This window comes from Perna viridis, chromosome 13 (genome assembly GCF_037379345.1).
Source record: "Perna viridis isolate PV_CMFRI_1.1 ecotype Kerala chromosome 13, ASM3737934v1, whole genome shotgun sequence".
In the NCBI taxonomy this organism is placed as follows: Eukaryota; Metazoa; Mollusca; class Bivalvia; order Mytilida; family Mytilidae; genus Perna; species Perna viridis.
The window spans coordinates 23,839,771-23,854,308 of NC_142457.1; the positions used below are offsets into that span (position 1 = coordinate 23,839,771).

Sequence of the window (14,538 nt, forward strand, 5' to 3'; positions counted from 1 at the left end):
ATTTTTTTTCACAAAAGGAGCCGCCAAAAGCACAGAACTGGAATTAAATTTGCTTGAAGGCCTGGAGAAATGAGAGAATAATATAACAAAATGGGTCAATACAATCAAGGAGAAAGCTAATGACTGAAGAGGGTACCCGTAGAGTAAGGAACACAATTCTAACAAATCATTAGAATGTTTGTATTAATCTCATCTAAGCATCAAAGTAACTTGGACTGATTTCATTCTGTTTCAAATAAAAGCCTGATAGGCTTTGGTGAAATTGAACATGATACAAGCATATCACTGATTTCAAGAGTCATGTCCCTTACTCTATGGTAACCTCCTTAAGACGTGAGTGAAAATACAGTACAGTGAAACCTGAAGAGTCTGGAAACCCGTTTGCATTTAACCGGATGCATTTTCCTAAATTTCAATTTAAATGGTTTTTTAACCATGATTAAGCGAACACCCAACAAGTTTTTAAGTCCATGAGGAGTTCGGTTTGGACAAGTTTCTTTGTAGTACACCTGCTGTGATATCTTAAATATGGTTCATTCTAAAAACTAGGCAGGAGGTAATCCATCATATCTCGAGGTAACCAATGAAAATGTTTAAATATATTTGTTTTGTCCTAATAAAAATCTGTTCCTAAGTTCATTTTCTCGGATCTGCTTTATATCGTGACATATTTTTTGACTGGTTATGTGTAAAAATTCCGGCGGGAAATTTTCCTGTTCTTTTCTGTATTAGAATATAACTAAATTTTAAGTGTTAATAACTCCAGTGGTCAACTTTTATTTGCACTTTATTTTGAATAAAGTTTATATGCGGTCTATTTCCAATCAAAAAATATTTGGGATTAAGAAATGCAAGACTCACTAATCATAAGCTTCTGGCGTCGATTTCACGAAAAGTCGTTAGTGTAAAGTTGATCGTAAGTAATGACGTCACAACCAGAAATAGCATTATGACGTCATAAATTACGATCAATTTCACACTTACGACTTTTCGTGAAATTGACACCTGACATTCTCTCCTTACTCCTAAAACGTCAGTTACGCCACACTCCAAGTATGACACCAAATTACTGATAGCTTTGCCGGAGGAATGCTCTCCTTATATCCCCTATAACCACAGGAGCTTGATTTCTTGAAATTGATTCATAACTATATACTAACATGTTGTTTTAACGATTTTTTTATACTTTATTATCCATGGCCATGGATAATGTACATTGTGAAAAACCGTTATAACAATATTTTAGTAGAATTATTGACAATTTGGTGGATCAACTCAAGAAATCAAGCCCCTGCGCCGGACACACTACAAAGTGAGAGTAACAATTACAGAAAACTCCGTCACAACTTAGAGCGAGAGTACTGATCACGAAAAATAACCCCGTCACAATATAGAGCAAGAGTAAAGCTTACGAAAAATAACCCCGTCACAGTGTATAGGGAGAGTAATGATCCTTCACTTTTTCCGACTTTGCAATATTCTTGCATTTTCCGAGAGGGCTGGCTGCAGCGACTAGATTGAATTTCGAATGTCAGACGCTGTTTGGAGCTTGGTAATGATCATGGAACGTAACCTCGTCACAATGTAACACGAGATAATGATCACGGACTGAAAGATAACGGACACATTGTCTAGTATTGGCTCATTTTTGTTTAATAAATGGTTTCACCCCCGAATCTCCCCACCTCCCCCCCCCCGTGTCTATCACTGGCAAGGTATACAGGGCAGAGCGACATTGTTTTTTATTTAACCTTTTTTTTTCAGAAATCGCAACATTTTGTAAAAAACACAATATGAGGAAATCCTTAAAGACAAATCACACTATTGTTTATGCGCATTGTATAATGAATGAAGTAGAGAAAGTTTCCAATCTACTGGTGTACGGCATGTGTCATACGTAAAATTGTTGGCAAGAACAGAGACGTCTGAATTGAATAAAGAAAATGACAAAACTTCCTGATTTTACGAATTTTTGAACTGCTACATCTTCATTACCAACGGTGACCTAAATTTTTAAGAAGCTTATTTCAATGCCTTTATACTTGAGAACATTTCATTAAAATTTCACGAAATTCCTAACGTCAGAACTGATCAGTGTGATTTGTCTTTAAGCTTGAATGCGACCCTATTCAAAGGCATGTCTTTTGGTTTGATTCCATTCACAAGCATATAGAATTTCACAAAATCATAAAACTCGATCATAACTAGAAAGCTTTATAATTTTCATTCACTCAAGTTCACATACAACACCATACAGTTCTTTGTCTCCAAAGACACGCCAGAAGTACCCAAACTGATCAACTACTCCGATGTAATTTGCTCCTGCCGACGTTTTGGGTTCATTTGTGTCCCAGTTAGTATATTGGGACATTGATGTACCATCGTCAAATTCCCATTGTTGTGATGTTGCGTTATAACTTCCCTGTATATACACACCTCCGAATTGGATAATTGGATCTGAAATAATAATTAAATTATAGGAAAATTGTGTTTTCGAGATGTGTGATTTAAGTGCAAATGTATATGTTAATATAAGAGCATGCAGAGAATGAAATGCTATTTTTTTTTGTCATTTCTCCAAATAGTGTAAATGCATTATGTGTATCACACAATTTTGTCTTTAGAACCAATAAAAACATTATAAAATGCTTCATATTACATCATAAAAATCATTTTAAAAAATGTGGTTTTTTTGGGTTTTTTTTTCAGAGTTGACTAAATTATCATTCTTTGCATGATTCTTAGATGAACCTATTTCTTTTTAACTCGAATAATTCAAGCTATCACCTTCTCCGATTCTTTCTGACTTTCGAGAGGAAACATTGTGCAGCGATCGATAGTGAGAGGAATATAACGACTGTATTATTTGGATTTCTTTGGTTCCGTCTAGGAGTCATGTAGTGTGACGTGAGTTGAGAATAAAGGCGGGACGTGCTTGACTGAAACTATAGAATGGTTTATTTTGAACAATTATCTCAAAAAGCAGATCCAGAACCGAAGGGAGGAGGTTCCGATCAAAAAATCTTAGAAAGGGCGCTCCTGGTCAACAATTGCGGATTCTGATTTTGTGAAAAATTCGCGCAAAATTAAGAAAAAATATCCAACAAAAGATGCATGGATCAAATCCCGGGTCATCTTAAATGGATTGTTACAAATATGTTTGACCCTCAGTGTATAGTATTAAGAATCCGATGATTATTTCAATGAATAAAACCCCGGATTAATAAAGCAATCAAAATAATAATGAAAGCAATAGTAACATTGACCTTCATTTCTGTAACATTGACCTTCATTTCCTCTGTTTTCTTTGAAGGAGCTTACAGTTGTCTTTTTAAAGCACAATCTTTGAATTCATAAATTGGGTTGTTTAACTTTTGTAAATTTGTTTAAATGTACTTGTTCTTATATTCTAATATTCAGTGGTTCTTTTCACAAAAAATAGTAAGTGTAAAATTAGTCGTAAGTTATGACGTCATAGTAAAGAAAAGTATTGTCACAACATAACTTACGACTAATTTTTCTCTTACGATTTTTTTGTGAAAAGAGCAACTGGTTTAAGTAGCACTCTTTATAAAAATCAGACAGAAGGCGATTCGTGTATGTCAAAAACCCACTAACTTCAGTTTTATTTCTTTTTCAAAAACAGTCTCTGATCACATAACCAGTCTTACTTTTTCATTTTGGTTGTTGCACTTTTGAGACAACCATTATATAGATTGTACATGAAATTGGCTTTTTGCAAGAGTTGTTGTTCTTGATTTGGCTGATTTGGTGGGAGATATATGTACGATTTTTCTCAGAGGTGTAGATCTGAATACAGAAATAATTATCGCGATATGAAAATATAGCATTTGTAGACCGAAAAAAGCATCGTTTGTTTGGTGGGTTTTCTACACCATGAATCACTTTACCACTGGTAGTGTCTGAATTTCATGTGGACTGGTACTGAAATATTTAACTTTGAAGGTGTTTTATGAAACATATTTTTAATAAAATCTTAAGTATATATCTTTATAAAAATCAGACAGGAGGTGATTCATTCATGTCAAAAACCCAATGAATTCACATTCATTTCTTATTCAGAATCAGTTACAGACCACATAACCAGTCATAATTTTTCATTTGGGTGTTGCGCGTTTGAGATAAAATTTATATAGATCGTAATTATGAAATTAGCACTTTGCAAGAGTTATCGTTCTTGATTCGGTTTCATTAGGTTGATTTTAGTGAGAGATAAATGTATGATTTTCTCAAAAGTACAGATCTGAAAATGAAAAGGGCAACTGCACAGCATATGTGGATTGAAAAAGCATTGTTTTTTCGGTGGGTTTTTCCATCACCATGAATCACTTAAATATGGACAATATCTGAATTTATATGGACTGGTACTGAAAAAGGAGATTTATTACTCTTTAATTCTTGTTGCTTTTAAACGGCTAAAATTAAGATCAGGTGAAACTACAAATGTATCATATATAACGGACATCGTCTGCTCATTCGTAAGATACGTTTGATTTCTCTCTATATTTAATCTACATATCAAGAAATCACCCGATAATCTCCGGTAACATAATCCAGTGACGGATCCACAGTTTTAGGTAAGGGTGTACGGTGGGGGGGGGGGCAAAAAAAATGTCTTGACAGGATCACCAGTGAGGATCACGATTGATGGATTGATTGATTGTTGGGGATAAACGTCCGAGCCGCAATAATTCAGCTATATTCAGGGGATGAACATGAAAGGGATGATAAATAGACTAAAGCAATGGAACAAAAGGATAATAGGGTTGACAAATTTTGATTGCCACAAGAAGAAGGGAAGGATGGGTAGAGTCGGGCAATTTAGCCTCCTGTGACGGAGCGCAAAGGTTCCTACTCCTAACGAATACCACAGCAAGGTTCTTTAACGTGCGAGGAACGTGGCATCTTTCCCAACACAGTGCATCACTATGGTTTGCGGTCAGGTTTTCCTTCCGTATTATAGCCCGACAACCCCAGCATGTAACACGCCAGTGGTACCCCATTCCACCACCTGGGACACACATCCCAGTTGCTCTGTGGGCACAGCGCCTAGCCCCCGGCTAGGTTTCTGAGCACTACTTAGTCGCCTTTTACGACAAGCTAAGCGCTGCTGCAGACCTATTCTTTTGACACCCGGACCTGCACGGGGCGTGAGGATCACGAAGTAATCTGAATTTGCTAGGGGGGGGGTTTGAAATATTAAATCTCAAATCGTACATTCTGAGGGTGTCTTGAACAATTTTTCAACAATGTTTTAAAAATTGCAATTTTCTAGGTTGGGGGGGGGGGGTCGACCGGGCCCCTACCTGGGTCCGCCATTGTAATCTAACAAAAAGACTCTTTCGTGTTACATATACTTCCTCGAGGTATGACTTCAATAATGAGCAATTACACGAAAGGGTATATTGTAACTCACAAAGCATCTGTTCCATACAAAGCTGCTTCCCATCAGAGTCGACCTTCACCATCTTTCCACCGCCATATCTTGCACACATGGCCGCAGCATCCGCGTAGGAGAAAGGTTCGAAATTGTAAAGATATCTGAAGCAGTATTGTCCCGAGCAGCTTTGAGTAACTCCGCTATGAGTGGTGCACTTTTTATCACCTACAAACCAAAACAAAACAAAGCAAACAAGCAGACATATAAAAGTAGATAAAAAATTGCCGAGCCTTCAACACAGGTTTGATCTGTTCGATCAACTTGTTTGCATCGTATTTGCTTGCTGGTGTAATTTTCTGTTCTATTATGTTTCGATACGCCGCAAACATCGAAGTTCGTATTTGACATGGGGTCTTGCAAACTTTCAGAAATTTAAGACCTTTGAATCATTTAATGAAACTTCATATGAATTGATCACTGTTGGCCATTTTCAATGGGACATACATGTAACTGAGTTCTGAATTATCTGGATACTGAATCTAACCATGAGATTACCTTTCTTTTTTTTTACATTTTGAACCCCGTCTCGGATCCTAAATTAAATTTAAAAAAAAAAAGATTGTTGGATTCCATCAAAACTTGTCTTCAAATCTAGGTCTAACAGGTCCATAATTGAACTTTGTCTGATTTCAACATAGAGTATGTATTTGGGCTCTTGTATGATCTCATTCTGTATTTAGGTTCCCATTTTCATTAGGTCAAAATTTAGGTCAAAATATTTAAACAATTAACATTAAATTTAGTATTACAAAATAAATTATTTTGGTTGTTATTCAATATGCTGCCGGAATATACCGTTCTAGGTTTGGGCTATTGCTCTATTAAAGAAATATGAAATCAGTTCGGTGTAACAATTTCAAAATCCCCGGATCTGAGTTTCAAAATTCATCACGAGACACGGAGAATAAACACACAACAAAGAACATAGAATAACAAAATATAACACGTACAAAAAAAAAAACAAAAAAAAAAAACAAAGTAAATGAGCAACCCATACTCCATTAAATAGTTAGGGCATGTGCAGCGGTAGGTTATGCGTCCTCTTTTTTTTCTGGAATCGTACACCGAATTGCTCATAATGTGTCACGTCCGGGGTAGATCAAAGAGGAAAGGAAAACTATGACGCAGTGAACAAATCGGTTTTCTCGGTGCAGATAGATATACAATAACGATCCACGAGTACATGATGACGACCATAAAACTACTGTAGTGATGACCCCAATCTTGTGGAAACAAAACCCTGTTCCAGAAGTCTAGTTGTAAGAAGTCGAGCACGATACAAATAAGTCCGCGTAATTACGGCAAGCTCTGGCATAACGCACGAGTTGTGATATGAATACTGAAGGTATGTTTCCATATATGAAAGGAAAGTTGACAATACAGAATTAGAAGTCATCACGTTTGTCGCAGAGTTTGGTCATACGTTTTCCTTTTCCACCGATCTCTAAGTGTGAGTCAAGATATGAGTCTGGCCTTATAGTGCCTGTAGTGTCTTTTATCCCAAGTTCTTTTGGGGTAGATGCAATGTATAGAATCCCCAAACCTAGGATTATTTGATTTGGAAGACAATATGTTATCTATATAACGGAATAATCAGGCTAAACGCTATTCCTTTTTTTAATCAGATCAGCTATACATTCATAAGAGTGAAGGAATAATTGAATCAGTGAGTAGCGGAGCTCAATTTGTTCCCATTGGAATGCCGATCGTCTGTTGAAAAACGTATCCACCACACTGGACAAATATGTTGTTGATAAAAAAAATTCCATTTTGATAACATCTTCGGTATGCAAATATATTTGGAAGATGATTTAAAATAGTTCTTTTACAAAGTAAGAGCAATCTATCACAAGTACTAAGGATTTCAAATGAATATTAAATTTAAACATGATTTTGAAGATTGACCTGAGGATTCCTGAATAATACATTTTTATAATGGAATTTACTTTATTATTTAGTACTTCATATGCAAGAGTAAGATGAAGTAGACATATTCTGACATAAAAGAAAAAAACGATGCAGGATCATAATGCTCCTTCTGTGGATCTAAAAATGTGGATCTAAAACAAGTTAGTACTTATATCTCTCCAAATCAAGCCAATACAAAAACGTAACTTAACCAACTAATGTTTAGAATTTATTTACTGTTGAAATGTCTATTTATGTTTGTTATAAAACTTGTAAATCCATGCAAGGACTTTAATACAAGTAATTTTAAATACAAAAAAATACCAGTTTTATATATTGTAAAGTTCGATATACTGTACACGTATTTCAAGAAGTACCCTCTCACCAGCAGCATTTAAATCAAATATGTGGAAGATCATAATCAAAATATTAGTTGTATACAAAAAGTACTCATAACCAAAACTATCGAAAGAGGAAGCCAAGTCCATCACCGAGAGATTCTACCATATAAAATGTAAGGAATGAAGCCTCGGTGTTTTACGCATTTTTAAATTTGGAAAACTGCAAGATTTCATGAATATGGTAGATAAAATATGATTAATTCGGGGTCAGACAAGTCTGACTACTGGGTTGGTGAATATCCTCGGGGACCTCAGGTCCACCAGCAGCGGCATCGACCCAGTGGTTCTTAAATACAAAAAATACCAGTTTTATATATTGTAAATTTCGGTATGCTGTACACGTTTAATAGTTCCTGTCTGTACTCACCTTTGAACACGTAATAATACTTCATTCCAGGGGCTGATATTATGTCTCCGTTGTTGCTGTTTAATTCAGCGCTGTAAAAGGCGCAAAGGTTATCATCATATCCGAAGGCAAACATCGCACAATCTTCTAAACCAAAACAGGAGTCTGCGCATATAATCTGATTACTCTGAGTGGTAACTTCCAACGGTGCTGGTAAAAGTATGTCGACCAGTTGCGGAATCAAGTCGGAATGCATACTCCGAAATTCACTTTGTGCATTACGGACCATATAATTAACTATAAATAAAATATATAAATTATTTTTCTGTATCATTTCTCGTTTTTATTTCTATGTACCGCGAAATATAAGATGAATTTACATAACGGTCACACTGTCCGATTTCAAATATTTGTGGGAAAAAAGAGGAGTCAGTTATAGATACATGTAGCAAGACTCAGTAATACGCTTACTATTATTTCTACATAAAATCAAATCGAAATGGATGTATGTACATTTGGAATTCCAATTTCCGTTGGGAATTACAATGATTATTTGACAAATATTATATACGCACAAAGGAAACGATCCTTTATTTTCGAAACCTGCCCAAATTACTAACAAAATATGAACATTAATAAATATTTTATTGTTTTTGTATCTTTAAATGGGTGAGTGTTTGTCTATGATTGAGTGTTTGTCTATGATGAAATGGTCATATTAAGCTAGGTCACCACAGTAGGTTTTTTTTTTCTCTTTAAGGACATATCAAACTTTTAACGCGACTTACTTTTAATTAGACATATTAAAATATCAAAAACCCACCACTTACCACAAAAACACATACAAAACTGATACTATATTTCAGAATTAGGTAATTTGTTATTGTATGTTTCTTGCTATGCAATCATAATTGCACAACCTTAAAATTACAGGTAATTAGAACATAACCGTAAATGTGAAGATTCGATTTCGTCAATCGTTGATTTTACGATAACAAATCGAACTTACTGGCTACTAGCAAGCTGAGTCGGTGAACAAATACTTGCCATACTAAAGCTAGATTGAAGACTAATAAGATAATTAAGTACCAGTCCAGCTAAAATTCAGACATGGTCTATGGTAGAGGTAATTCAAAGTAACCAAACAAACAATGCTCTTCCGGTTTACATAATTTTATGCTTCTTTTTCGGGTGGTAGTCCTTTCTATATTCAGAGCAGTATTTTGTAGAAAACCACACATTTGTCTTCCAATAAATTCAACCAAATTAAACTTATCAGAAGTGATAACACTTGCAACCATACTTTTATCTCGCAAGTGCGACAACCAAATGACCAACTATGAGTCACTGTGGTTTTGTGGTCAGAATAATAAATAAAAGTGAATTTTGATATGCAATAATCATTTCCTGTATTATTTTTTAGATCGAAGGTCAGAATTGATATAGCAGTCGCTAGAGCCTTTAGATTTGTAAAGCATGATAGCATCCGCAATAATCACTTACACAACCGCAGAAAAATATTTCTATTGGCTTTACCCGTTAAGGTTCAAAAACGGATAAGTAGGTCCCCATAACGCTATTTCTAATGATATCAATTTCAATTCTATGTTATTATCGCCAATAAACAAACCCGTTCAACAACTTAGTTTTACTGCGAACTAAATATGATGATTAATTTGGTTTGAAATAACAACGATCAAATTAAGATTGGTTGACCTTAAACCTCTTATCAGTACATGTCGTTTATCTCTATGCATTAACCAGTCGTTGATAATTCAAGCTGCCTACAAATGCATAAATATAAACTATAAACCATTTGATGTTCAGCTAGAAATGAAAACTCTTCGAAATTAGAAAATGTATATTAAGTAGTCATCAATCTAAAGGGGAATGGTACGTACCACGAAAGAAGATTTGTCTACAGATATTTCATGCAAACTCGGGCGGATCCAATTATTCATAAAAAATGGGTCAGTGGTTCCAATCAAGAACCACTGACCCATTTTTCAGAAAGAGGTTCCAGGCTATAAATTGCCGTTCGTTTTTTGTTCTTGTTTTGTTTTTGTTTTTGTCTTTTTTATTTTGTCTTGCCAAATTTTAAACGAAAACGTAGCTTAACCCTCGAAACCATTCTGATGTATTGCGCAATGTATCGTGCAGTTATAAGAAATGGTGCCTTCCTTTATATTGGATCGAAATGCCGAAAGGTAACGTTCTAGTACTTTTTGGCGTTTATGTACGTTTTTAAATAACACACACACACACGAGCCATGCGACATTTATAGCATTCGAAATACATGTGTACAGCTTAGCTTATTAAATGAGAAATAGTTGCAGTTAGTTAGAAGTACATGTATCTAAGAACGGGATTAATTTCAGCGATAATGGCTTAAGTTTGAACGGTTTGACAGACAGTTTCGATCTGGAGGTCGATAAATTTAATCTCGACTTGAAAATTTAGAAACTGGGAAAGGCCAACTAATAGCTTATAGTTCAATTATGCAGTATGTCGGAGAGTTTTGTGTATTCATGTAGGTGTCCCAGGTACTAGTTAGTTAACCGACATCGAATCTGAATATTACGTTAATTGGCGCATGTGTATTTTTGTGTGATTTTTAAAGTTGAATTGTACGTCCTTCGTAATCATAATGTGTGAATTAATATCAGGGTTCAATATTTACCATGCACATGCACAACAATAAGTTTGGGTATATACAGAGTTGAAGTCGACCCCGTTTCCTTTAATCTATTCCCTATATATTTTTGCAATTTGACGATTATTTGAGGCGTAAAAATTCGAACTGTTGATATCAACAATTCAGTACATGCGTACTTTGATTATAAAGACTACTAGTGTATAACCGAAATTTAATCACGTGTCGATGAAAACCTGCATAAATAATTACATTTTGGTTATTTACGATAACCACTTGATTTTCGCTACCATTCTATTGAAACTTTAAACTCGCTGTTGTGCAACCCTGAAACATTTAAGACGTAAGAAAAATCAATTCCTCTTCAAAAGAAAACAAACGAAGTGCCCACATAGACCCTTTTGTGCTAACGTTGGGGTAGTCGATAAGCATGCGTAGAGCATGCTCAATATACACTTCCGCGAGGAAAATTCTTTTGTTCTACCCAAGCTCTACCTCGCGGAAGTATATATTGAGCATGCTCACCAACTTACCATAAAAGGGTCTATTGGATAACTTTTTCTGAAGACGAGTCATTGTTTTTCCAACTATCCTTTTATTGGAACGTTAGAATTGTTTGCTATTTTGTCCAGTTTTGTAGGTAATTTTAGATTTTATGCCAATTTTACAATTTGCAAGGTTATCGTTCTTGATTTTGGTGACATGAGAAGGAAAAGAATGCTTGTTTTTTTTTTCTAAAATGCATATTTGTATGTAGAAAGGACTATAGTTAGTTACGTAAAATTATGGGGTATGTAAACTGGAAAAACCAATCTCCTCCGCAAACCTATGACCGCTGGTCATTTTACTACGTACCATTCCGCTAACTAATAGGATCTTTTATATAGCATGTGAAAAAACAAATCACAGTGCATGAGTATTACTCATATAAAAATCCGCGAAGCTGCTACCAGTGTATACTGTACTGATGCAGCAGAAGTGTAAAATTTTGGAATAGCGAATATATACTCTACTCTATACAATGTATGTTCGGTCGGTTGTTCTTCCCCTTGTATCACCTCTATCATCATTTGCTGTGTCTATTTATATTGATTAGTATTTAAGTACCATTCTGTGTAAGAATCAGGCTATGAGTGGCACATCATTTTTCTCGATTTGGTGACCTGTGCAGGTCTGGGTGTCAAAAGAATAGGCCTGCAGCATAAATCTCGATTTGGTCTTTTTTGCCTCTAACATATTCAAATACATCCAGAAAACAACTTAAAGGCTATTTGAATTTATTCTGACATGGGTATTTTTTTAATGATTATTTAATGAAAAAGTTCGGAAAAATTTACCCGCCATTTTTCCATAGCGCATTTCAACTAAATTTGACCTATCAATATCCTAAAAGGGCGAACTTTACAAACACTTTGACAGAAATTTCTTGAGGTTATAAGGTATAAAAACTTGGATAATACAATAAAATCTCTGTGTATTTTTTCTTCATGTGCCACACCTTATACCCATTTTGCCTGATTCTCAGAAGTATTTAATGAAAGAAAGGGAAGTTTTGATTTCTATGAAATGCAGAATAGTTCAGTATTATTGAACAACATTGTCCAGTTAAGTATTTTAGCCGCGTCTCTAATTACGGACCACTTTAATTGCACCCAAATACGCTAAAAATATAAATTACAAATGGGGTAGACATTGAAAATATTAGATTATGCGTTCAAACAATTTTAATTTGAATGTTTATTATACATATCTCGTTATTTGTTCATTTTTGTTTTCTTAGATTTGGAAAGTAGATAAATGTAAGAATTATTATCTATTGGATTTTGGATATAAACGCCTTTGGGTCGGTTTACGCTGATGTTGGATCGAAATTTGGAACTATTTTTAAACATATTTATTCGGAAAAATACACATATCATATAATACAAAACAATTTATATATCTGACAGGATCTGGAAACAACCCTCCAGGCTTTTACAAGATCATCTCCTGCAAAATTGACAAAAAATATAAACTGGTACTAATATGAAAATAGATGTGGTATGATTGCCAATGAGACAGTCATCTACCAAAAGCCAAACAACAAACAATTTAATCTTCTACAAGTGTTCTAACCATTAATTGAAAACAATTAAGTAGAACTCCAGTCAAGAATCATGCAAAATGTGATTCATAGGTGAAAAGCCTACATATTTTTATTTTTGATATTTTGTTTGTATTGATATAGTAAACAGAAATTAACATGTGGTTTTTTTTATATAACCCGTGCTCTGAGGAGATAAAAATTGTATAGATTGTACTGTAGAATTCAAAATTATGGGAGATAACTCTCTAAATAACACTGAAATACAATGGAATCTATTGGATTTTTAGTGTTGATTATCTCCTAAGAACAGACAAATTCGAATGTATAATTACTCATTTCATGATATAGACCCATAAAACAACTTAATTACAAAAATAAAAATATCTAGCCTTTTTTGGGATGTATCGCATTTTTCAGCAGATTTTGCATGATTCTTACAAAGACTGCTACTTAAGTCCTTACATAAATACACATAAACGTTTTTGTTCAGATCGGTTGAGGATAGTCTTTTACAGAAAAAAATGTAATAATTACAAAGAAAAGAACTATGAAATATGCTATCTTTAATGATATTTTTGTCAGGTTTGTTGTGTTCTTTCGTGTAAATTGTCAGTGCAATTACAAGGACGGGTCCAGAAATTTATTTTTAAAGGGATGGCTTCTTCTAAGATATCATTTGCTTATTTGAGTTCAAATTTTGTGTTAAATTAATAAAAAGAATTCCTACAGTAGAAGGTCCAACCTCCGAAACGCTTCCACTGGATCCTGAACTAAATTGCACTATGATCGGATTGCACAGGCAATATTATTTCACATGATTTTCACCCGAATTGAGCAAATAAACTTTGTGACAAGAGTTCAATTGAAATTCGGGTGAATCGAGCCTTCACATGAAATTCACGTGAATTGTTCACAAGGAATTTGTGTTGAGTGAATTTCATGTGAAGTTCACGTGAAATTCATGTGAAGCTCGATTAAGATGAATTTCACGCGAAAAATATTTGCCAGTAAACTTCAAACGTCTTGATCAAAGCATCTCTTCTTGGGTTTCATTTGTGAGAAAAAAAAAAACGAAATTGTGACAAAATACACAACAGATGACGGTTACTAAGTTAATTTCATATTTAAGATGACTCATATTTATAATTTTCAGTGATTTGCCGAGAAAAGAAATTTTAGTATATGTAATGCATTTCCAGAAATGCCTTCAGTGGACATGCTTTTCATATGATTTTAAAACAATTGTTCTTTGTTTTTATTTGTACAGTAAAACATATGTCCATATCACAGACTGCTGCATCAACTCAAAAAATCCATTTAAATCCCGTATACTTATAGTCACAGAAAATTCAAATCAACTCCATATTCCAAGTTACTCTCATGAAGTCACATTCATAGACAACTCCATCGATCCATAATCCGGATTTTCTCATCTGTTCACAGACAATCTCATCAACTCCACAACCCTTGTTACTTCGGTCTATAGTCAAAGACAACTTCATCAGGTTCACAATTCAAATTCTTCTATTGTTTTCGTATTCACAAACAACTCCATTAACTCTTCTCGTATTCACAAACAACTCCACTAACTCTTCTCGTATTCACAAACAACTCCATTAACTCTCAAATCCGTATAACTCATTCTTATAGTATTCAGGGACAACTTTACCAACTCCCATTAA

At 34.5% G+C, this 14,538-nt stretch overlaps 2 protein-coding genes across 2 annotated transcripts in view; both read right to left on the reverse strand.

Moving 5' to 3' along the window:
- LOC148600066 (uncharacterized) overlaps window positions 1–14,538 on the reverse strand; it is a 116,076-nt gene that overhangs the window by 28,686 nt on the left and 72,852 nt on the right. The window lies entirely within an intron of this gene.
- Window positions 1,730–8,399, reverse strand: LOC148600068 (uncharacterized). The gene is made up of 3 exons (XM_088559153.1): window positions 8,138–8,399; window positions 5,438–5,626; window positions 1,730–2,457 (listed from the first exon to the last, which is right to left on the reverse strand). Exons 1-3 carry the CDS (start codon window positions 8,370–8,372, stop codon window positions 2,228–2,230), a joined length of 654 nt encoding a protein of 217 aa, XP_088415279.1. The 5' UTR covers window positions 8,373–8,399; the 3' UTR covers window positions 1,730–2,227.

Bases quoted from the DNA above. Each gene is read 5' to 3' on its own strand.
- LOC148600068 (XM_088559153.1), bottom strand. From the start codon at position 8,372: ATGCATTCCGACTTGATTCCGCAACTGGTCGACATACTTTTACCAGCA. The intron at 5,627-8,137 runs GTGAGTACAGAC...TTTGGTTTGTAG, and splicing joins GTATTATTACGTGTTCAAAG to GTGATAAAAAGTGCACCACT. The intron at 2,458-5,437 runs GTGAGTTACAAT...TTATTATTTCAG, and splicing joins TTGTATGGAACAGATGCTTT to ATCCAATTATCCAATTCGGA.